The sequence below is a fragment of the Sabethes cyaneus genome, chromosome 3 (genome assembly GCF_943734655.1).
Source record: "Sabethes cyaneus chromosome 3, idSabCyanKW18_F2, whole genome shotgun sequence".
In the NCBI taxonomy this organism is placed as follows: Eukaryota; Metazoa; Arthropoda; class Insecta; order Diptera; family Culicidae; genus Sabethes; species Sabethes cyaneus.
The window spans coordinates 62,166,116-62,192,804 of NC_071355.1; the positions used below are offsets into that span (position 1 = coordinate 62,166,116).

Sequence of the window (26,689 nt, forward strand, 5' to 3'; positions counted from 1 at the left end):
TGATTGCTTTATGCAATTCTTTACCATTTCTGTATATTAACTTACAAAATTTTCTGTTATTTTATGCTTTTCATTCAAATTTGAATGCCCCGGTAAATGAGGAAAGTGGGACCTATCGCCATAATTTTGAAGATTCATTTCATGTAAATTGATAGGCCTTTTTCGTAAGTATTCCTTCGAAGTGATACCACTGAATAGTTTCTGCGCTGAAAGAATTTTGAAATAATTATAGGTATAGATAACACAGTGAAATAAATCCAAACTATGGATTTTTTAGGTCCCACTTGCGCCGGGTACCTTAAACAATTTGAACGACTATTAAGGGGGCATAGTACTTTTTCAACTTAAAAAAATCGAAATTTTTTTTATTGATTATTTCGAAAGATTAACATTTTGACCATATGTGTTTCAAGTCATTTCAATGAATTCCAAAAATTGACAAAGTTACAGCTATTTGTACCGCGCATGTCTGGAGCGATTACACAGCGAATAAAAATTTCAACGTCGTTTTTCTCGAAACCAGGTTTTGAAAGTCGGTACCATAGATATCTCAAGAACGCCTTAAGCAATTCTCATGATTCTTTTTTTGTTTTAAAGCCAACAAAATTATCTAGTGTTTGACCCATCCTTTTTTTGATATTACTATTTTTGTATTTTTTAGAAATGTTTAAAGTCAATTTTTTCGACTAAAAACCTTACTCTTATGTTTGAATGTCCGCCATTTTGTTATGCGTTCGAATTTTAAAAAAAGGATGAGTCAAACACGAGATAATTTAATATACTTTCATGTCGTTTTGGAATTTTTCAAATCGGATAAGACCCCCAGCGCCAATCCATGGTGCCGCAAATCATGTTTTTTTCGAACGATCATGTTCAAGGAGCCGTAGGGGAGAGAGGAAAAGGTTCACATATGCAAACAAAATTGTAAATCTATACCTATAAAGAAGGATTTCTGTCTGTCTGTCTGTCTGTCTGTCTGTCTGTCTGTCTGTCTGTCTGTCTGTCTGTCCGTATGTTCCTTATAGAATCGAAAACTACTGAACCAATCGGCATGAAAATATGCATGTAGAGGTTTTTTGGGGCCAGGAAAGGTTTTAGTGATGGTTAGAAACCCCTCCCCCCACTAAGAGGGGGGGCTCCCATACAAATGAAACACAAATTTCGGCATAACTAGACAACTAATCAAGCAAATAGAACACAATTTGGCATGTGGGTGTTTTCGGTGACAAGAATTTATTCTATGGTAAATTGAGACCCGTCCCCTCTTTATAAGGGAAATTATAACTCCTCTCCTCTTTAAAAGGGGGGGCTTCCATACAAATTTCCTCATAACTCAAGAACTAATCAAGCAAATGGAATCAAATTTGGCATGTGAAGGTTTTCGAGGGCAAGAATATTTTCTATAGTAAATTAGGACCCCTCCCCACTTTAAGAGGGGGGGCTCCTGTACCAAAGAAACATAATTTTCCTCATAACTCGAGAAGTAATTAAGCAAATGGAACCAAATTTGGCATGTGGGTGTTTTTGGAGACAAAATTTTTTTCTGTGATGAATTGGGACCCCTCCCCGTTTTAGGAGGGGGGGATCCTATACACATGAAATACAAATTTCCTCATAACTGAAGAACTAATCAAGCAAATGGAACAAAATTTGGCATGTGAAAGTTTTCGAGGGCAAGAATATTTTCTATGGTAAATAAGGACCCCTCCCCACTTTAAGAGGGGGGGCTCCTATACAAACGCAATACAAATTTCCTCATAACTCGAGAACTAATCAAGCAAATGGAACAAAATTTGGCACGTGGGTGTTTTTGGAGACAAAATTTTTTTCTATGATGAATTGGGACCCCTCCCCAGTTTAGGAAGGGGGGCTCCTATACAAATGAAATGCAAATTTCCTCATAACTCGAGAATTAATCAAGCAAATGGAACCAAATTTGGCATGTGAAAGTTTTCTAGGGCATGAATATTTTCTATGGTGAATTAGGACCCCTCCCAACCTTAAGAGGGGGGGCTCCTATACAAACGAAATACAAATTTCCTCATAACTCGAGAACTAATCAAACAAATGGAACCAAATTTGGCACGTGGGTGTTTTTGGAGACAAAAATTTTTTCTATGATGAATTGGGACCCCTACCCACTTTAGGAGGGGGGGCTCCTATTCAAATGAAATTCAAATTTCCTCATAACTCGAGAACTAATCAAGCAAATAGAACCAAATTTGGCATGTGGAGGATTCTGGAGGCAAAAATATTTTCTATGGTGAATTAGGACCCCTCCCAACTTTAAGAGGGGGTGCTTCTACACAAATGAAATACAAATTTCCTCATAATTCGAGAACTAATCAAGCAAATGGAACCATATTTGGCATGTGGGTGTTTATGGAGGCAACCATTTTTTCTATGATGAATTAGGACCCCTTACCTTTTTAAGAGGGGGGGCTCTCATACAAACGAAATACAAATTTCCTCATAACTCTAGAACTAATCAAGCAAATGGAACCAAATTTATCATTTGGGTGTTTTTGTAGGCAAGAATATTTTCTATGGATTTCCCCACTTTAAGAGGGGGGGGGGGCTCCTATACAAATGAAAAACAAATTTCCTCATAACTCGAGAACTAATCAAGCAAATGGAACCAAATTTGACATGTAAGTGGTTTTGGACGCAAGATTTTTTTCTATGGTGAATTGAGACCCCTCTCTTCTTTAGAAAGCGAGTTATGGCCCATCTCCCCTTTAAGAGGGTGGGCTTCCATACAAATGAAATGCAAATTCCTCTTATCTCGAGAACTAATCAATCAAATGGAACCAAATTTGGCATGTAGGAGTTTTAGATGGCAGAATTTTTTTCTATGGTGAATTACGACCCCTTCCCCTTTTAAGAGGGGAGCTCCCATACAAATGAAATTCAAATTTCCTTATAACTTGAGAACTAATCAAGCAAATGGAACCAAATTTGGCATGTGGGAGATTTTGGAGTCTTGAATTCATTTTACTATAGTTAGAAACCTCTCACCCCTGTGGTAGAGGGATATGGACTCTCATACAAATAAAACAGAAATTTTTGCGAAACTCAAAAACTAATCGAACTCGAGAAATTCGAGACTCTTCCATAAAACATTAGTCAATACAAGACCACAAAAACTATCTATAGTAACACTAGATCATTCAGGACGAGACGGTCGCGAGTGTTGCCGGTGACCCGCCGTCGGAAGCGCCGTCCACTGGGGGGCTTGCTCGAGATTGTGACAAAGATCATCTGATATTCATGATTATGTACAACACAGGTTAATTTGTGGCAATACGAAGTTTGTCGGGTCAGCTAGTATTAGTATAAAGTGCAATGTTTGGAATGCAAAAAACCCGAATCGATTCGCTTTTCGCGTTATCGAGAATAAAATATTTGCAATTAGGCAAAAAACATGGTGTAAAAAGTACTATGCCCCCTTAAAGCAAAGCCTAGATGCTACATTCCGTTATCGTTATAACAACTTGACTATCAGTTTTTATACGGCAGATTTCGTAGCCAGGATATCTGAAAATCTTGTTCTGAATGTCTAAAAATAATCTATGTTGCTTGAATGACACATTTTCGTTAATTATTTCGGACATTTACTTAATCTGGATAACACTGTTTTTAAACTACTCCATATTAAAGCCCATCGAGTAACAACATTCAGTGCAATCGGTAGAGGGTCATGCAAGGTCAGGCAAATTTATTTAGCATTTTGTAGTATTTTTGTTGTACTTTCACATGGGTAATGAATGGCTTGCACGTTTTTGTATATTTGGGAGTTATTGCTATTGAAAGTTGCATGAAAGTATGAATTTGACTGTTTGAAAATCATTGTCAAATATGTAAAATGTGTTAAAACACTGTGGACAAAACTGTGTTCAAAAAGTTTGTGGAGTTTCCACAAAAGTTGTTTCTTATCTCCACAACTATAATAGCTAGAAGGTTACTTTCTTAGGCAAAGTTCTTTATATAATCTTCTCAAGCATTTTGTAGAACATTGTTTTGCTCTATCTCTTACTGCTTAAAAAAACAAATTTTCTAACTTACTTTTAGGGGGATTAATCAAAGAATCGTTTGTACCATAAGAAAGAGTTTTTTACGCTGAGAAATTTCTCTGAACATAGTTATCCAGCATAATCAACTACATATTTCGGCGCAATTAAAAAAACGCGTGTTTTGATACCTTTGAGACCTGTGCTGTAAAAAGGTACAAATGTAAAGATAGAAGGGAGTGCGAATTGTCCTAAAAGCGATCAGAGTGAAATATATGTAATTCGTTCTAAGTTATCTGCAAAAAAAAAAAAAAAATTGAAAAATACCCCAGTTTGTCACTTCCCCGTGTTTGTCAGCACTAAATTCTTAGGTCATCGTGACTTCTGCAGGGTTGGGATTTGAACCCGGGTCCTCGGCGTGAATGCTAACCACTACGCCGGGATTGACCCCTGGTTTTTTTATGCTTAATTTTAGTTGTTAATATTAAATATTTCTACTATTTCGTGAGGTTCTCTGCATTTTACAGCAAAAAAAATATTGTGTCAATTTATGACTGTGAATTACAGCATCAAACCGGAAACCCGGTATACGGAGGATTGCTTTTTCTTCATCCGTTGCAGAGCCAGAGATGATTGTTTATCAGTAATGCTGAGCGGTCTTTCACGGGATGATTATCTATCAAATGGTAACAAAGAAGATGGAGTACGAAGGTAATTCATGCATCTGATTGACCAATAAACTGTCTATCGAAAATAACGGGCAGCGTAGAAAACAATCAGAGATTATAACCGTATTATAACTCTGATTACAGCTTGGTTCGACCCATGCACCTTCCAGCATTGGACAAAAGATAGGAGTCACAACGACAACTTGTTAACCATAGTTACCTATTACTCCCCCCCCCTCCTTTTCACCCATCCCCTTCATTCCCGAAAAAATCCTTCTTCATTACTTTCCCTTACCGTCCCTTCATCAATTGTACCCAGGTAACCAATAAGCATTAGTATAAGCAGTAAATCAATCGTTTATTAGCATCCCAGGCAACAATGTGAGTTTTATTGTACTCTTATGGTGGTCTTGAAGACCAATTTTGGTCTTACATGCCACCATAAGAGTGTAATAAAACCCGAATTGTTACTTGGGATCCCTGGCGTTTTATACTGCAGGTTGCTGTTTATCAGCCTTTTGACTGCATAACCGTTGTAAATTGGCATCCACAATTCTATTTAAATTCTTCTTGTCGGTAACTAGCTGCAAATAAGCATTGTCAGCACTATAAGAGGGCTAGCAGTAAAGTAGCCGCATATTTTGCCAAAATAGCATTTAAGAAGCATTTAAGGCAACTTAAATGCTTATTGGCTTGCATTTGAATTGCATTGGAAATGCTTATTGATTACCTGGGTAGAATCATCATTTCAAAAAAATATTAATATATGCCTGACCGCATTTCAAGGTCATGACTAAAGTCACGAGTTTGGTCAATATCCGTCAGTGTCATTACAATCGAGCAGACGATCAATCCAACGCGTATGCAGGAAAGAGAGAAAGAAAATACGCATTGCATACTTTTGGGATGAAATGTCGCCACTCTGTATATAGTCACTCTATAGTGTATAGGAAAACAAATAAATTGGTTGGTAAACGGCTGGATAATGCGGAATATAGACCCCATAGTGGTCGATAGCCTCTTATCCAGCAACTCCGATCCCGACCTCCTCGTGGTACCGGCCGGAATACGAGCAACCTTAGCGGAGATCGGGTAACCAACCCCGGAAGAAACTAAGGCCGTATACTAACCGAGAAGGAGGTATAGTGAGTCTCGGCACTATAAGATGGCAGCCCCATCACGAGACTCGGTAGTGTTGCCCCAGTACGGCTACACACCTAAAATAAACAAACTAACAACATTCAAGCATATACGGAGCGGAATATTCGGCATCGACCTAGGCGACGGAATAAGGACGGCGAATGGAGACTCGGGACTTGGAACTGCAGATCGCTAAATTTCGCAGGTTGCGAGCGGGTGCTGATTGAACAGCTGGAACCCCGCAAACTCGGCATAGTAGCTCTGCAGGAAATCTGTCGCAAAGGAGAGAAGGTATGGAAGATCCGTGGCGGAAAGGCCCAGTTTTACCAGAGCGGTGGCGCTACCAACGAACTGGGAACGGGCTTTGTAGTGCTGGGCGGAATGCAGAATCGCGTGATTGATTGGAAGGCGATCAATGAGAGAATGTGTGTATTGAGGATATAGGGCCGTTTCTTCAATTATAGCATCATTAACGTGCACTGCCCGCACGATGAGAAAGAATGCACCTGCACACGATGCACCCGACGATGAGAAAGAAGCGTTCTACGCGAGGCTGGAGGCAACGTACGACAGCTGCTCGTCACGGGACATCAAGATCGTCATCGGGGATATGAACGCCCAGGTCGGTAGGGAAGAAATGTATAGACCGGTGGTAGGACCCCATAGCCTACACACCGACACAAACGATAACGGCCAACGATGTATAAACTTCGCAGCTTCCCGAGGCCTGGTGATCCGAAGCACCTTTTTCCCGCGCAAGGATATCCACAACGCCACCTGGAGATCACCTGACCAACGTACAATGAACCAAATTGACCACGTTCTCATAGAGGGCCGGTTCTTCTCTAACATCACGAACGTACGCTCCCGTCGGGGTGCGGATATTGATTCTGACCATTACCTAGTAGCAGTACATGTGCGCTCAAAGCTGTTCACCGTATACCGGACACGTCAAAGCCGCCCTCCTCGGCTGAACATCAGGCAGCTAGATAACCCACAAGCTGCCGAGAACTACGCGCGAGTACTGAATGAGGCACTGCCTTCTTCCGAGGAGTTAGGTGCTTCAAACCTCGAAGACGGTTGGGGCAGAATACGCTCGGCCATCGGAGAGGCACTAGCTATTGACCCTCGGAGTACACAAATGATTGGCAGTTCTTCGATGAACACCTCAATGGCGAAGTCGCAGAAGGAGGCGGAACGGAAATTAACCTAGGAGCGCCCATGGAAGATAGTGATGTCCTTGCGCCTGATCTCCAAGAAGTCAAACGAGTAATCAGGCTGCTGAAGACCAATAAAGCCGCTGGGAAGGACCGCCTACCGGCAGAGCTTTATAAACATGGCGGAGAAACGCTAGCAAAGGCTCTACACTGGGTTATTTCGAGGATTTGGGAGGAGGAAAAGCTACCGGAGGAATGGATGGAAGGAGTGGTTTGTCCCATCTACAAAAAGGGTGATCGGCTAGACTGCTGCAACTATCGTGGTATTACGCTGGTAAATGCCGCCTACAAGGTACTCTCCCAGATCCTGTTACGCCGGCTGTCACCGATAGCACAAGGTTTCGTAGGGAATTATCAGGCGGGTTTCATGGGGGCTCGCGCAACTACGGACCAAATTTTTACTATCCGACAGATCTTGCAGAAATGTCGGGAGTACAACGTGCCCACGCATCACATCTTTATTGATTTCAAAGCAGCATACGATACAGTCGATCGAGACAAGCTATGGCAGATAATGCACGAATACGGTTTTCCGGACAAACTGACGCGACTGATCAGAGCTACATTGGATCGAGTGATGTGTTTCGTGCGCATCTCTGGGACACTCTCGAGTCCCTTCGAGACGCGACGAGGGTTGAGACAAGGTGACGGTCTATCCTGCATGCTGTTCAACATCGCTCTTGAGGGGATGATCCGACGAGCGGCGTAAGGATGCCGGACGACAGTGCGGCGAAAATAGTCCTCTTCAACAACCCCACCGGCACCAGGAACAGGGGGGCCCAACGTGCACGATGGCTCGACCAAGTCGAAAGCGATTTGCGACTTCTGAGACGACTAGGAAATTGGCGACGAGTGGCCCTAGACCGAATTGAATGTAGACGAGTGCTTGAAACAGCACGAGCCACCCCGGCTCTATGCTGCTGAAGAAGAATACTTTTGGGATGAAATGTCGCCACTCTGTATATAGTCACTCTATAGTATATAGGAAAACAAATAAACCTATCCAGCATTTTACGCGCTATAATGGCGGACGCTTTAAATTGTGTTCGTAATATGCTATATCAAAATCAAAATTATATCAATCAATAATCAATCAATCAATAATTTTGATGTATGCAGAGTTGTCAAAAAGATTGTTTGCATATTACGAACACAATTTATAGCGTCCGCCATTATAGCGCGTAAAAAGCTGGATAGGTCTATCCAGCTTTTTACGCACTATAATGGCGGACGCTATAAATTGTGTTCGTAATATGTGATCAATCTTTTTGACAACTCTGCATACATCAAAACTGGGCACTCTTCTCCTGTACGGCAGTGTTGCTCTTTCTTTCGTTTACGCAAAAGAAGGAAGGCAATAGTTTTGTTTACATTTCGCAAAGTTTTGCTTTCCTTCTTTGACGTAAACGAAAGAAAGAGCACGGTAGTGTTGCAAGAGAAGAGTGCCAGATTTGATGTATGCAGAGTTGTCAAAAAGATTGTTCGCATATTACGAACACAATTTATGGCGGCCACCATTATAGCGCGTAAAAAGCTGGATAGACAAAGATTATATCTGCGGGGGGTCTGCACACTTAGAAAAAAGCACCGAATTCGGTAAAATTTTACCGAAATTTAAACAGCTGAACGTTCGGTAAAATTTTTTATGTTACCAAACGTTACTAAAGATCAGTAAATGTCGATATGCACGATCGAAATTTTTACCGAACGTTCAGCTGTTTAGATTTCTGTAAAATTTACCGAACTGTTTAAGTGTGTGCCTCCCGTAGTTACCGACAACACTCGCGGCCTGTGAATCATCTAGTGTTAGGTATGTACTATAGGTAGTTTTTGATAGTATTGTTAATTGTTATTCACATTGGCGGAACTAGCGCTCATTTCTAGGGGGGCTATAGCCCCCGGATTTTTTTTTTCAACCGTTTTATTTCGTCGGCATATTAAAATTAAATGCACATTAATGCCTGGAATCTTATAACAGTCATGCAAATAAACTTTACTCTGAAGTTTTCCGTACCTATAGTTATCTAACTATTGGTTTTTCAAAAATTAAAAAACTTAGTCAACTTTTCTAGGGGGGCTAAATCTTTTCTAGGGAGGGCTTAAAAAACAGCACCACGGTCTCAAAGTTTCGCCACATGTGGCAACATCAATGAGCCTTTAAAGAGCTTTCAGCTTTTGCCGCATCGATAAGCTTATAGTGAAGTAAACAAACGTAAGCGGCCTTCAATGCAAATGGATTAATTAATCATCCTATTGATCCCATGCATTATTCAGTTGCTGCTGCTAATCATACATGAATCCGAATGTCTTGATAAAGAAAACAAACAATATTTCGGGATGTTCGTTTGTCGCTCTAACACAATAACGTTAGCCACATTCGGTTACGGGTATGGGTGGGGGTGTAAGGAACAATTGTTACAAATTTGTCACAAGGGGGTGGGGGCTCGTAAAAATTGCGTTTTTAGCGTTACGTTATATCTTAACGGCTCCATACTAATTACCTAGGACAGGACGTGCCAAGTGTCAACCGCGGCGTTGACCCAAAATTGACTCAATTTCTGATTGGCTGAAAGCGACGAGCAACCGTTGACTGGAAAATATAACGCGGTATCGGTTTCAGTGTTGCTGAAACTCATTAGTATGGGAATACGACAATAAGTTATTATTTCCGAATTTTGATTTCTTTTGTATTCTGTAGTTCTATGCTTGGTTCTACATTAGTTTTGTTTGTACACGGATTTTAATTTTCAAAATGAAATGCAAAACATGATTTTGGTCGCATAAACTGTGGCGTATTCGGGAGCTGTTGTTTGGCAAACGAAGTTATTCTTAAAATAATATGTGCAGGCAACAGTGGTGCAGAGTGTAACAAAGAATATTCAACCGGGATGGCGGTAATATTAAAAAGAAGAGTAAGAAGCCATTTGGCACGTCCTGTCCTAGCTAATTACCATCAAATTTCTTCATCTGCCACACCTTTTTTAACCTCATTGGTATAAAATGATGATGGTCTAACTCAAGGGGTTTCCAACAGCAATGATTACTACGCACCTTTGAAAAAAATTACTTCTGATTACTTTACTGATTACCAGTAATCAATCTCTTATTATTACTATAAATTAATCATGATTACCAATGATTACCTAAGATTATCATTGATTACTATACTGATTAACATTGATTACCTTATTGAGCTTGCTGACGTTTACCGTACGCACACATCGTCGCGCGATTTGTTGTTGCTGTTGTTAAAATCTATATAGAGCTTGCTAATCCCAGTGCAAAAGGCTACAAAAACTTATCGTTTATCACTCAAACGAATGTTTTTTTACCGGGGTATAACTGAGGGAAAACAAAAACAAACGTGTAAAAGCAATGTAAAATCTAACAACAGCAACAACAAATCGCGCGTCGATGTGTGCGTACGATAAACGTCAGCAAGCTCAATTGATTTTACACGTTTGTTTCTGTTTTCCTCCAGTTATACCCCGGTAAAAAACATACGTTTGAATGAAAAACGATAAGTTTTTGTAGCCTTTTGCACTGGGCTTAGCAAGCTCTATTAATTCGTAAATGATTACAAAAGTAATCTCTGATTACTACGCACTTATAACGTCTTACTGGAAACCCCTTGGTCTAACTGAAAATAGCAAGGGGTTTCCAACAGCATCGATTACTACGCATCTTTGAAAAAAATTACCGTTGATTACTTCATTGATTACCTCTGATTACCATTAATTTTTGATAATCAATCTCTTGTGATTACCGACAATTAATCATGATTACCAATGACTACTGAAGATTACACTGATTATCTTATTTCATTCGTAAATGAATACAAAAGTTGTTTAATTAATACGTAAGTGATTACAAAAGTGATTACTATGCGCGCGTATACGCCTTATTGCAAACCCCTTGGAATATATCGAATCGATATAAAATACCCAAGGGGTTTCCAACAGCAATGATTACTACGCACCTTCGAAAAAATTTACTTTTGATTACTTTACTGATTACCTCTGATTACCAGTAATTAATCTTTTGTTATTAGTATAAGTTAATCATGATTACCAATGATTTCTTAAGATTATATTATTGATTATTCTACTGATTACCATTGATTACCTAATTAATTCGTAAATGATTACAAAAGTAATCTCTGATTACTACCTTACCTGAAACCCCTAGAAAATACCTACCGAATTTTCACACTACCTCTCCCGTTTACCTAGGTCGATATATACACGGTATCGATATCGGAGTATCGCCAAAAAACTACTTGCTTCTTGACGTCGCGACTCGCGAGTTTTAGTGCAGAAATATTTTTATAGCTTAAGTTTATGAACTTAAAAGTTTTTATTCTAAGTTTACTGGTGAAAATATACAAATATGGAGTTCTCTCAACCACCGCCAGATCCAATGGCGCAGAATTTCGCTAATCCTCCGCCAATAAATCGGATACTTAGCTACCAGAATCCGCAAACCCAGAAACCACAATACAACAATTTCTATCATCATCGTCCGTACCATCATTTTAATGGCTTCCGCGGGGGTTTGCCAATGACGCAGGATGATTTCGACGGCAAACGGTTACGGAAATCGGTGATGCGTAAAACTGTCGACTACAATGCGTCCATCATCAAAGCTTTGGAGGTAAGTTTGACCTTGAGCTGCAGCAGTTTTCCTGGTGATGACACTGATTTTCTTCCAGAACCGAACGTGGCAGCGGGACTACCGGGACCGGCATGGTCTGCAGCCGGAAAATATCTACCTCCCCGAGCTGTTGCCTCCACCGAGCTATATGGATAACCCTATCAATTCCGTCACAACTCGTTTTGTCAAAACAGCCACCAATAAGATGCGGTGTCCAATTTTCACGCTGGCGTGGACCCCGGAAGGCCGACGCCTGGTAACCGGTGCAAGCTCGGGCGAGTTCACATTATGGAACGGACTGACGTTTAACTTCGAGACAATTTTGCAGGTAAATAGAAAAGAGGAAATCATGGCAGAACATTTTTAACCTGTTTTCCAGTACCTATCTATCCTGACCTTATACCTACCTAATTGCTTTTTAAATTTGACATACATACAAATTTTGTTTTGTTTTTGCGTAATCCATGTTGTGTGTAACACCCGCAACACAACATGAACGAATTTTGAGCTGATCAGGATAGAAAATAAACTATGTTAAGGGATTTTTTGAAGATTTATCTTTAAAATATAATCAATTCCGGGGTACTTCGTGATTAGGAGCATGATTGAATTTTGGTTGCTCGATATTGAATTACAATGAGCTTGTTTGATTTGATATATTGAGCCTTAATTTGTTAGAAAGCAGATCAAAATTTTGTGTACAATCACTCCGTACTCCGGGGTTGTCATGATCAACAAATTGCATCACATTTATTGTTTCTTTTCTTTATTTTTAGGCTCATGATGTATCAGTTCGCACTATGGTCTGGTCCCACAACGACAACTGGATGGTGACTGGAGATCACAGCGGTTTTGTCAAATACTGGCAATCCAATATGAATAATGTCAAGATGTTTCAAGCTCATAAGGAGCCTGTCCGCGGAATCAGGTACTACTGCTGCTGTAGCAATGAAAGCAAGCCGCTGTTGTTGCCAGAAGCTAATAGATGGGAACCCCGTTGGCTTCTGATGGCTCTGGCTGTCGGTCTTGTATATTGTCATGCTTCAATCTTTCTATTCAGCATTAAGTATAACTTCTTTATTCTCTTGATCTATCATTGAGTAAATATTCTCTTTAATGGCTCATTTTGAAATCCCGCAAAGCACTGGTTTGGTATTCCTGAGCGGATCTCCAGATGTAAGATTGAATAAAACTGTTAGGGTCCTATTCACGACATTGGCATAATTTGGTCGAGTGTAATAGCGTTTCAGAAAACTTATGCTGGTAAAAAAGCATCGGTTTTCTAGTGATTCAGATATCGAATAAAAGCGTATGAATCAAATGTGTGTGTGAGTAGCACCGAATGTTTAAAAAGTCATTAAATTGTTGCATGCGAGAAACATAGTCTCAATTGAATCATATTGTGATAGAGAAAGAACTCAACACATACACTTTGAGGTCTGTTTATCTCACATATTTGTATATTGAGAAACAATTAAGCGACGTTAAATAATTGCAGTTCTTCGACGATTTATTTAATTGCATAATATTATTTCATAATTCTGCAACCTTGCTACATTTAAAGTTTGTTATAGGCTATGTTAAAAATAGCTAAAACTTTATTACCCTTTTTAAAAGATAGTTAAAATGGAAAAGTCGGAGTATTTGATGTCACGTACAAAATTTACCCGCCACGTATGTATGATTTATATTCCGCGTATATTTTGTGTGTTTTGAGTTTGATAAATTATAAGGCAAACTGTGGCTCTTACTGCACTTTCTTCGACAATTACAAAAAAATAATTAAATTTCTATCATAAACAATGTACATATTTACCATTAACATTAACATTTTTTTAAAATCATTTTGCTCAGTAATACGACTAGGACACGTTTCCACTTCGTCGACTGAAATTCCTATTTAAATTTTCAATCTGCCTATCATTATGCCCTAGCCTAGCGTATGAAATTTAATATGTAGTTTCAATGCACCCAGGCCAGAATAATAGGAATATCTATTCATGCTTTTATGCAAGTTATGTTTTTATAATGTAACTAAAGTAAAGGCTCGTTTGGACTATGGTTGTGGACGTGGAAGTGACTAATTCTGTTAAAACAAGTCTCAAATCAACTGATACTAGATGATTCGATTATTTACTATTTGGTTATTTATCGGTCAAAATTCAAAACTGCTAAAATGCTACTTAAAAGTAATACTTAATTGTAGTTATCGACTTGTCGTTATGCATTCATAGCGATAATTAAAATAAACTTATCATAAAATTCATGTTCTAGTTCTGCTCCAGACCCATCATCCATAGAACCATCTATATTTTACTTTTACCATCTATATTTTTGGGGCCCACAACCAAAGCTGTTTTAGAAATATATTTACTGCATTCTTCTTGCCAATCTGAACACAGATAATATATTTTCATAAACAGAACATTTATTTCGAACAAAAAACTGCTTTTGAAATTTATATAATCAATGACGACTCCTTCTCCTTCTCCTTAAGGGGAAATGAGCAGTCATTAACTTTTCGTCGAAAAGCCCAATTTAAAAATATATTCATTGCATTCTTCTGGCCAATCCGAACACAGAGAATATATTTTCATGAAAAGAATTTTTGTTTCAAACAAAAAAACGTGTTTAACGTATTTTATTCGTACGTATTTCTTTGTCAGTTTTTAATACTATTTGCAAGTTTTTAATCACTATTGAAATAAGCATAGATATTGCAGAAGAAGTATACATAAATATTGAACGAGATGGTTTACCTGTTTGGCAATATAATGTCAAAATAATCAGGAGTCTTTCGGACTTATAACCCATTCTAGTAGAACGGAATCTTTCGCAGAGGTTAGTTTTTTTTTATTAAATTTTTTCTTTTCTGCGCAACTTCATTATGGAAACTATTATCCATAACCCTTGGTATCTTGCTTACAATACTTTCATCAATCGAGCAAGGGCTTATAGAAGCAATAGTTTCGACTAAAGTTGACCTCTTTAACTTCAGTAATCACAATCGTTCTCCTACAACCATGGTTTATGAGATATGTTGCAAATCTCATATTTTCTTTAAATCATTCTATGACGTACTCTCGCTACCTATATTCCGGATTCTGGTAATTTAAATTTCAATTATCACACTGACCTAGAGCAATAATAATATTTATTACCATAAATCAGCCCTAAGATGGGAACAACCTTGCATTCCGTTATACCAATTATGCCGAATTAGCATTATCCACCTTTTCGCGCGCTTAACGGCTAGGCTAGTGGGCATACTTTTCGACAATGTTTATTTGCTATTGGGAATTCAGCTTACGTACGCTTGAAAGTTCTACAACAACAATCAAGGCTGGAAATATCAACTTAACGTGAATAAAGTTGCCAAAGGCATGCTAACGTTTTCCGAAAGTTGTACCCACTAGCCGCCATTACCCACGCGAAAAGGTGGATACTCTCCACTTGCCAAGCTATCGTACCACCTCCTTACCGGGTAAGGCTTCGTTGAGGCGCTAGGTAGGGGCTTGGGATAGCTGGAGCTACGTTGAACGCTTCCTCATTTGCCTTCCCCTTTTCATACCCAGCTGATTGATGGTATTTCAATCGACATTATTTCAAAAATTTGTGTTTCAAATCCATCTATCGTAATGAATGATGTTTTTAGCTTTTTTTTTTGAGGAAATTCGAAGATCGATGTTGCGAATAACAATAAATTTGTGAAATAATAAAGAATAATTCATTGCTATTTTATGTTTTAAGCAATCAAGGTTTGTAAACTGCATACCAGCTTCAAGCTTTGTTTCATAATATTGATTATTTTCGTAATTTTAAGACAGTTTTTAAGCTTTGCGTTGCGAAAACGCAACGCTAGGAAGAAACGTAATTCAAAATTTGCAACGGGAACGTTTGTTTCCGTTTGTTCGCAGCCGTGTTTCATTTGATGCCGTTGCTTTTTACAAATGAATATAAATCTTAACTTTCGCTTGTTCAAAATATCCCGGAAACATTGTAAAAGTTTACATAACATAGAATTCGCAACTTCAAACACTGACGGCAGATGGAGCGGCCGTTGTGATAAAAGCGTAATAAAATCTTTAAAGTAACTTTGCCTCCGGAACATCTGGAGGAATTAAGTGACAGCAACGACAGTTTCATTGACCCAAATTTAATGTTACGGGCATTTTGCATCAAACTGCATATTATGCGCCTAGTGCAAAGATGGTCTGCAACCCAAATGTTACGAATGTAAAATGTAGCACGTAAAACATAACATGTAAAACTCTTATTTGTTCATTTAATCTTTATTAATACTCAAAATCCCAAAAAAATCCTTAGTTTGATTTTACGGTAAAAAAGTAGGAAGTATTTATATGCACAATGACGGTATGGAAAAACGGTACATATACCTTTAACGCCCAGCGTTGCGTTTTCGCAACGTATCGTTGCGGGACACAGGGTCAAAATTAAAAATACATGTCAGCGGCTTTTTCTTAGTTGACTTAAAAGAGAATTTTCCTTAAAGTTTCAACTTTCTCTCTCTGCTGGGAAAAGTGTGGGGCTTAATGGGCCAAGCTTATGATCAACCCTATGCTACCCCAGAATGTGGTTACCGGAGCAATTGCGACCATACAGATCATTTTTAGAATCTTCGAAAATGATCAACAAATTATAAAAATGTGTCTCGTGATAAATTAAAGAAACTTCGAAAAATTTACAACTGATTGAGAAACGAAGTCCTTGAACGCCGTTCGTATTTCAGAGTTTTGCATTGCATAATCAAATATGTGGATTATGAAGTATTTATGATTGATTATTTCCATATCATAAGAAGCAGGAATGAATGTGACTATTATGCGATAATTTTCGACATAAAACAACACAAATGAGTTTCGTTTTTCTATTTTTCACGAACAAAGCCTGCTATTCTAACAAATTTTTTTAAACCGCAAATAAATTAACTTCCGTAATAAAAACAAAATCAGCAACACTCATCATGGGAATGTTATGCAAAGTGATTCAGGGATCCGTTTGACACTTCACTCTATCATCTAGACCTCTCTCATGTGACTCCCTGATGCAGCCACCCTCCTCAATTATAGATAGTATTCAGAGATTTTAAATATGATATAAATTTGATTCTTATACAGTCAGTATCACAATCGTGGGTCACACGCAATTGTGGAGCATTTTAGCTTTAGCTGTTATTTTACTTTTAAATATCACCTAATAAGGCTGAAAAATAATAACATCAAACCTCCAATAACTAAACAAATGAGGAGAAACCAGTGTTTATTTTTCCATATTATTAAAAATCTAATACAGAACTTTTGCTCAGTACTTAAATTTTAGTTCAAACCGAACCAGCCATCAAAAATTTTCTACCAAAGCACATAAAGTAAGCATCTTGGTAGAGATGAACCATCTAGATAGTAGTGGAGTGCTACAGCCACAAACGTATAACTTGATTTGAACTTGAAAATAATCTAAATCCGTGTCACTTACCAGTTCAGAACTCGGTAACTACGAAATAGCATGCATATCAGGGCATTCCTCAGCTGATGTTGGTTCTCTAATAATAACATGTTAACCTGTAAGATTGATTGCAAACCGTTTCGATAACAACTCTTTAACAATCGACAAAGCTCGCAACTCTTTGACATTAATTGCTTCTGGCAGAGGTGGTTCGATTACCTGGCTTGTTTTTGATTCGTTTAGCAGCGCCGTCTCAGCCAGGCGGAACTTGGAGGAGTTGTATATGGGACATTTGTAGAACAAGTATAGAACAAGTTGTCTGCAGAATGGAGCCGGACCGTATCTTTTGTCTTTATAGTACTGTACTTCACTCACTAACGGAGTAGCAGTGTGGTACCGTAGGTACAAGGGATACAGCAAGACTTTGTTCGGTCGTATTGTAGATAGTAGTTCCGCAGGTGTTTCATATATAATATTTTCGAGTTTTGCAAGTTGAATTAAAATGAAACAAAATTCAAAGTAAATGGATCCAAAAGTCTGCCAGCACCCCAATTTTCGACGTCCGGAACTTAAAGGTTAAGCAAAATAGTCGCCTGTGACCTGCAACAGGAATCAGAAACTTCAGTTGCTGAAAGAAAGTTGATCGAGATAAATGGGATAATTACTTAAACTTTGCACTTATTAGGTAGTTAGATGTGTGAACTCGTTAAACTGTAAAAAATCTGCTTTTCACTAAAGAATGCAACATAATGATGACACTTAATTTTTTTGTTCCTTCAAATTTCGAAAATTTTTGAAGGGGGGGGGGGGGGGTTTGACAAACTTTTTTCCAAATTTGTATAAGCCTAATTGATCAAATTTAGTGCTACTTATGAGTAATATTTTGTCAATCAATTAGTATAACATTCATGCCTTAATCGACAGTTAAAGTTAAAGTGACCCATAATTGTAGTTCCTTTAGTGTCATGCGGTTTGTTTCAAATCAATGAAGTGTTCTTAAATAATTTTATCAAATTTTTGTTTGCCAGAAATTAAAGAAAAGAAAAAAACTTTTCAAATTAAATTCCACTATTAATATTTATTCGCGACAGATATGTATTTTGCCTACGACTTGCAGGCTTTATCAGTGTCTGTTTTCGCTCAAATTGCTGATTTTGCAACTATCAATCGATCAATGAATGTAGCTAGTATTAGAGTGACAACTACTTGTTTCTGGCGCTAGTGTACATAAAACCGTCTTAATATACTAGTGCCAAAAGAAAGTCGTTGTCACTTCAAAACCAACTATCTTCAATGATCCATTCCCTCCACACTGATACTTGTTGCTACTAAAAACCAGGGTATCCTTTGTATCTTCACAAGCATTTCTGAAAAAAAAGTTCGTTAGTAGAAAGGGGAATAGATTAGGATTTATCTTAATGGATGATGTGATCTGTCGACGCACTTTCAAATCAACTTTCAAATCAGTCCGCTGGCTAGTAGTTCCTGTTTGGACCATTCCCTGTTTGGATTGAATAATACCCACCCGCCATAGAACCCAATATATTTTTGGTCTATACAGGGCATTAGGTAACTTGGTGGAAATATGTATTTTGGAGGGTTGATAAATGGCCACTTTTGATGAAAAAATCCTTCTCATTCAAATCTCAGAGTTATTAAACATTTTTGGTTTTCGGTTCTGTTTGTGACCAAAGTTTGCCCTTTGATTCCGATCATATGCTTCATACATATCAAATGTATTTCGATCGTGCACGATTTTAAGGTGATCGACCGGATTGAAAGCGCGTGGTCTTCGTCGGTAAACTGAGTGCTCGTGTATCGATGCATCAGTCTTCCACTGTCTCGCGATGGCTAGATGGTCAAATCCGTTCGCACACCATTCTCGTGTTCAAAAGATAATAATCGCACCTTCCTACCTCGGTGGATCCAGATCAATGCCTTTTCACTAACATCAACTCGTTCTTGTGACACTTGTGGACGATGCAGAGAATTCCTCGGTGTCTAGTAGCAGCAGGTACCCGACTAATATTCCTTCCGTTCCTTAATTGACCTGCATGAACGTGGCCAGCTTTGCTATTGATCACTATAAAGACTTGCACATTGAGAATGATTTGCTATTAACGAGCATCCTTTTGATGGTTCTTTGTTCAATTTCAGCTGATCTAGACCAATCGCGGGCAACACACGGGCGGTCAAACTATGCTAGGTTATGCTTTTAGTTTTCGGTTCTGATTGCCTTAAAGTAGCTCTGGTATAGAAACTATGCTAGCTAGCTCAATTCTGGTTTCATTCACTTACTCTCATTCGAAAACTGGGAAAATTTTGTACTGAAAATTGGCCCTCAACCTCCTACTTCATGAAATTCAGTAACTTTTTAGAAGCAAAAAGTTTTGAAATAAATGTTTCTAATTTCTAATTTTATCAAATTTTATTTACCAATTGGAGGCTCTGGTACCGTTCTACAATTCGTTCCTTGACATCAAACGCCTATCTCGAAACTCTTTGCAATTTAATTTTAAACGTATCATGCTGGGTTTTGATTAGTATTTGAAAACTGCACGAATTCGTACATTAGGCATAGCACGCTATATTACCGCGTGCGATGAATTCAGTTGACTTAAGCAACTTGCCTACAAGACAAAAAGCGTGTGAATTGAACCCTTCGGGTTTCAAACTGATTGTTAGTCATCCGGTTTTAATTTTTTCACATTAATTTGATAATTTATTCACTACTCCATGTTCTTAAAAAAAGTTTTCATTATTAAAAGAACTTTTTAATTTCTTTTAATAATGAAAACTTTTTTAATTAGAATAATTTCTTGCGAGTGAGGCTCAATGGGTTATCCGAATATAAATTGGGCGCAATTTTCAAAGAATAGAGCTGGTATCTGATATTTCAGCGCACCAAATTTTATTTCACCACATAACTACAACTTGCTCTTGAGACGTCGACTTTTAAAAATCCGAAAGTGTGAGGAAACTTTGTTTTTGTTATAGCTATTAAACTGTTTGTTTCGTAACCTTTCAAAAACTTTTTTTTACGCTTTAGTTTTTGTTGATTTTTTGAACTGAGAAAAGTGTACAATTTAAAAGTATAATTTATTGAATGTATTGCAATCGAGTCGTACTTTTGCTTGTACGTACTTTTGATTATTACTTTAAATTTAAATTATGCGACATAAAAGAAATGGAGTTCCATTATAAACAGCTAGAATTTCAATGGTTGAAATAACATTTCTCCACATGCAATAATCGTAATATTTATATCCGAAAATTGTGTGAATGTACCGATGAATGCATGTGTTTTCCCGAAATAAAACTAAAGCCCGTAAAAGCGACTTAAATAAATAACCCGATCTGTGATTATTTCAAGACTGTTACAATAAATAAAAGACTTTTCCCCTCAATAACGATTGTGTTGGACGTACTTGTAAGGCATTTCCATTAGATATTTGTAATAATTTGATAAAATTGAAATAAAGCGCAAACCCCTCTGAAAGTCCCGTCTCGAAAGCACATGAACCAAAACTGAATGGAAGCAATAAAACAAATCAAACTTGAAAAACTACAGACCAATGGCTTTTTATTTACCATTGATGCCTACTCCTGTTTATTGACCTTGCTAGAATGCAAAAACAGACGTCTGGACTTTTTTTTTCGAACGTTTTTCTCCGCTTCCATGTGCCGTCCAAAAACTTGTACATGTTGTATGTTGAATTATTTAGTAAAATCAATAAAGAACTATTTTCCAAACTGATTTCACATATCCCTGACTTGTCTTGAAAAAATCATCACCCTCGTGGATTGGAATCTTGTGTGAGACGATATACCAGTTCCGGTGCTTGAAATTCGACGCCCAAATGGACCAGCCTAGGCCGGCAACAATAACTATTTTATTTATGTAGTCGCTAATAAATAAATGCCAAAAACAATAAAGAGAGAATATTGAATAAAATTGAGCCATATAATGCAACTTTGTCTGAGATTAAAAATAAAAATACTAGGTAGAGATTGTATTAAAAGCCCTCCCCGCTCTGACGGCACCACCTAATCACCGAACGGTATCTATCTTTCCCTCTTCTTACTCCCCCGTATAGCTTCAGTCCAACGGATACAAAGTTTGCCAGTTGTAGTGACGATGGAACGGTTCGTGTGTGGGACTTCTTCCGCTGCCAGGAGGAACGCGTACTTAGAGGTAGGTTGTTTAGCTTTGCTTAGCGAATTGGTGTTTAATTATTTAACTTTAAAATGCACTTTTTTGCTCGCTTGCAGGTCACGGAGCAGATGTCAAGTGTGTACACTGGCACCCCCAGAAGGCACTGATCGTATCGGGCAGCAAGGATAATCAGCAACCGATCAAACTTTGGGATCCCAAAAGCGGTCAAGCGCTAGCCACTTTGTAAGTATTATCGTTTTAAAATTTCCCAATTCTGTCACAAACGGTACTAAGTGGATTGTCAAATGTAGTGTCTAGAAAAAATGGTTTTTGGTACTGCGTGCTTTTCATTGGTTTAATTTTGTACATTAATTTTACTGGTAACATTGAAAAACTATCAGTTAAACTTGCCTCGATTCTGCATTTTTATTCGAGCATATTGTGATCAGAGTTGATATTTTGGATGTTGATTAGCACGGGAGTATAGAGCTTAAGGTTTAAACACGAATCTCGGATTTCTGGAATTTCAAAAGCAGTTTATATATTCACGAACATTTATCATTGTGTTCTGACAGACTTCTGGCAAATTTTCGTAAACATATCTTTTGTTTTGAGCATGAAAACTGCTTTTGAAATTTCAGAAATCAGTGATTCGTGTTTGAACCTTAATCGGAAGGAGTTCGAAATCCGTAAATTTCAACGAAACGCGATTTTTTCAAAATTACTTTACAAGGCACGTGACGTGCGACGGCAAGTTTAATTCACTGTCAAGCATATTTCATTCGATAGTACGTATGTCGAATCGAATGTATTGCGAGTTTCAAGATCAACTCAAGATGAACCTTTGGCGACATGTGATTCAACTCGAATAAAGCTGAAGTAAATGCGAATGACAGCACAATTCATGTTACTCAACGTTACAACGATACTATTGAAGATAAGTACAACTTTTGTATATGTGGATCAGAGTTTTTCGAATCTCAGCTGGGTGGTGCAGCTAGAGTCAGTAGGATTCAAGGACCAAAAATATATATATTAATTACACTTATTTAAGTCTTCGTTATACATACGGAAACGCGCTAGGTTTATATAATACTTTTCAGAAGAAATATTCAATAGAAATTCCTTTTTAGGCATGCCCACAAATCGACGGTGATGGACCTCAAATGGAATGACAATGGAAACTGGCTAGTCACCGCATCCCGTGATCATCTACTTAAACTTTTCGATCTACGTAATTTGAGCGTAGAAGCGCAAATATTCCGTGGTCATAAAAAAGAAGCAAGTGCTGTGTCGTGGCATCCGGTGCATGAAGGATTGTTTGCTTCGGGTGGATCGGACGGCTCTATCCTGTTTTGGAATGTTGGGTAAAATTATTGTGATTCGTTTTACGCTAGAACATAATTTTTACTTATTATAATTACTAATTTCAGAACGGATAAGGAAGTTGGTGGTATTGATAATGCCCACGAAAGTATTGTTTGGACGTTAGCATGGCATCCATTGGGACATATCCTTTGTTCCGGGTCGAATGATCACACTATCAAATTTTGGACAAGAAATCGGCCAGGAGACCAAATGCGAGATAAATACAACCTTAACACGTTACCTGCTAGCTTGGCAGGACTGGAAGATTGTGAATTGGATGACCACGTTGTCATCCCAGGAATGGGACCAGAGGATAAGATCGATATAGCGGATAGTTTGGGCACAAACAACAATGGTGTGATTCCTGGCTTAGACTTTGCCAATGTAACCAACTTCAATGAAAAGATGAGGGAAAAGAAGATCCCTTACAGTAAACCCATTCCTCGTAACTTCCAAGCTCAGTGGAATGAAGCTAACAAGTACGAGGATCACCATAATGCATCGGAAGAGATAAAGGATGTAATATCTCAAATAGTCGAACATAATACCGTAGTTCCGCAGAGAAAAATGGCACCATCTGCTATCATTTTATATGATCGCGTAATCCAAGTACAACGTAAGTATTTTTTTGAACTCTTCATCAGGCTTTAAATAATCATTTATTTCCGTATTCCAGCTGGTTCCGAGTTGGAAGGTGCTATCCTGGACGGCCCGGATACGCTAAACAGCTTTATACGGCTAGGCAGGATACCTGAGCTGCGTGATGTTTTCCCGCTGATTGCTGTGGAAGATTTCAACAATTTGGATGAAAGTTGCGCTGAGCTGTTAGCGAGCCGGGCGAAGATGGAAATTGATCCAACGTTTATTTACAACAAAACTACCACAATGGAACCGACGGAACCTCCAGAGGCTACAGAACCATTACTGTCGTCCACGTCGTTAATGAAACGAAGGACACCACCCCCGCCTCCACCGGACCCAACGGCAGGAATACCATCATTGTTGCAGTTGGATATCAATCCTCCGCCGGATGTAATCTTCAATACGGACGAAGTAGCGGACGAGATAGCACTTCGAAACAGCAAGAAGGGCAGGGAAAGAGAAAAGCAAAAGGAAAGAGAGCGGAGAGAACAGGAAGAAAAGATGAAGTTCTGGGCTCAGCACAATGAGCGAAATTGGGATGACGAAGGTAATGACGAAGAGTTCGATTATAAACCGTCGTCGTCACCACTTGACAGAGAAAGCCACAATACCAACAGTAATGGCCAGTGGGCCCCGATCAAGCGTGAAATAGATGAAGAGGATGCTGCAGGTCTCGGCGGTACTACGTGGGATGCAGAAAATGATAGCTCGGCAAACTTCGGTGGTGACGACAGTCGTGACAAACAGAGCAAGGAAGGAAACAATTTCGGTGCTCAATCAGGAAGTTTCAACTTCAACCAAGGACATTTCGATTCTGCCAACAGTTTTGGATCTGGTGGTTTTAATGCTGGCCCCAACAACTTCAGCTCCAGTTCAAATAACTTCAACAGTAGGCAGAATAACTTCAGTCAAGGTCCATTTATGTCAGAACCACCGGGTAGCTTTAATTCCGGTATCAACAGTTTTCCCCAAGGCTCAGGACCAAACAACTTCCCTGCTGCCGGTGCAAATAATTTTGTGCCGGGACTTCCCAGCAATTTTAACCCCAACATGCCCCCGAACTTTAGTGCGGGACCTCCTCCCAATTTCAGTGCAGGCCCTCCTGGCAACTTCAGTGCGGGCCCGCCAATGAGTAATTTTAACTCTGGACCTCCTCCCGGGGGTAACTTCAATGCATTCAACAGTTTTAACAGTGGAAACGGCTTCAACAATGGTGGTAACAATTTTGGTTCCAATCATGACGACAGTTGGAATAGAGGCAGCGGGCATCGTGGTAACCGAAACAATATGCGGGGTGGACGCGGTAACCAAAGGGGCTTCCGAGGAGGGAACCGAAGGAATTAATAAAGTTCCAAACTACGTTCGATGTGAACTGATTTTTCTAATACTACTAGCTGTATCTGCTGCTAAGGTAGTCAAGCAGCATCCGGGTGACAGGATGGCGAGTAGAGCACGATATTTTACACAAAATCAGTAGATTTTGTGGAACCGGTTGGAAGTGATGAAATCATTTCAATAATTTTCTTGGTCGTAACCACAATATGGCGTGTGTATGATGAGATCTTGTATGTGTGAAAGAGTAATGTAATTTAATTTAACTAATTAAATAGATTTGTAGAAAATAAAATTATGCATAACGAATGTTCGAGAAAAAATATTGGAATGTATAATTTAAACATAAGAATAAATAGTATAGTTTTGGTTGTCATTAAACTGAAAACAGAAAAAAACTGTCAAAATATTTGGTTTGATTCTTCGTTGTTTCAAAAAGGCTATCTGCAAAGTTTGCACTGAAGTTACACTTTATGGTACCACCCCGAGTATCGCAAGAGTTATTCAATCCAAGTCACAACTGAGTTTCTTAAAGAAAAACATTGTAATCCAGTTGGTTGAGAGTAACAAGTCGGATAATAGGTAATTTAATTTAAGTGATTTAAGTATACACTTTTCGCTTTGCCGCCCCCAAGAACATGGCCGCACGTAGTACCTTCTTCCAGCAGACTCCTAAACAAGTACGCCTGGAGGTCACCAAATCGGACAGAATCACCGATCAACTAAGTTTTGATCGACTGCCGGCACTTCCCAGACATTATCGACGTCAGGAGTCCTATTCTCACAATAACCTCACCTGAATTTTTTAGGTTACTCCACTCACCTGGGTGACTGTACAAATCAAATGGGGCCTGTAAGTTGAGATGAGGGTGACTGTAAGAATAGGGCGCATGAGGGAAGTGAGGTGACTGGGAGAATAGGGCCCAGATCCTATCGAAGCGCTAATGTTTACTCGGACCATCTATCTAATGATGGTTAAGATGCGCCCAAAACTCTCCGTTGTGAACAACATTTGGTACCGACGCCAGCCTCGGTTAGATCTCTCGCGATTAAAGCAGCCAGACTTCGCTGCAAATTACGCGCGCTCACTCGAAGCTGCGCTGCAACGCGATTTCAACGGTGCAAGAAACGGGAAAGAGGTGCCAGCCCCAGTGATAAGCGAAGATAAATCAGCTGGGAAAGATGGCATCAGAGCGGAGCTTATTAAAATGGAACCAGAAAAGCTGGACGTTTGTATGTAATTGTTAGAATTTGGAATTGGAATACGGAACAGTTATCGAACGAGTGGAAACATGAAGTTATCTCCTCGATCTACAAATAGGGCGACAAGTTGAACTTTGAGAACTTTCAGGCGATCACCGATCCCAAATAATTTTCCGCCTACTGCCACCAGTTGCGAACAGATTTGAGAGAACTGATCAATTTTTCGCACTGCGGCAGATCCTCCAAAATGGCCGTGAATAGAGTTCCCACGCACTGTTGTTCGTTGACTTCAAAGCCTCATATGATACCATCGACCGAAAAGAGCTATGGAAGATCATGGACGAGAACAGCTTCCTGGGGAAGCTCATCAAACTGATTCAATGCGCTATGTGCGCGAAGCGGTGCTGCCACCTTCCCAAGTTTGTTCTATTTGTGAAGTCGGTGCACAGGTTTGTTAAAGAATGAAAAGGATAGACAAAACCTTGCACCAAATCTTCACAAATTTTTCATATTGCAGTTCCATGAGGGTACTAGAGATCGATTTGTGCTTACATAGCGAATCTACGTTGGATTGTACACAGTGCTGTGTTCGGATTTCGACTGGTATGTCAAGTTCATTCGAATCACACAGAGGGCTTCGTCAAGGTGATCGGCTCTCATGCCTCCTGTTCAACATAGCGCTACAAGATGTTAAGAACCGAGCGGATATCAACAGGCGGGGCACGAGACCTAACATATCAAGTCAATTTGACTATTTTGCTGATGACATGAATATTACCGACAGAACATCTATGACGGTGACTGAACAGTACACCAGGGGCCCTATTCTCACAGTCA

The 26,689-nt window shown here is 39.0% G+C and overlaps 1 protein-coding gene across 1 annotated transcript; it reads left to right on the plus strand.

Moving 5' to 3' along the window:
- Positions 1-11,362: 11,362 nt before the first annotated feature.
- Positions 11,363-24,975, plus strand: LOC128741846 (uncharacterized). The gene is made up of 8 exons (XM_053837944.1): positions 11,363-11,688; positions 11,747-12,016; positions 12,465-12,616; positions 21,249-21,346; positions 21,424-21,550; positions 22,441-22,674; positions 22,741-23,291; positions 23,352-24,975. The coding sequence occupies exons 1-8, from the start codon at positions 11,425-11,427 to the stop codon at positions 24,659-24,661; spliced, it is 3,006 nt and encodes a 1,001-aa protein (XP_053693919.1). The 5' UTR covers positions 11,363-11,424; the 3' UTR covers positions 24,662-24,975.
- The last annotated feature ends 1,714 nt before the right edge of the window (positions 24,976-26,689 follow it).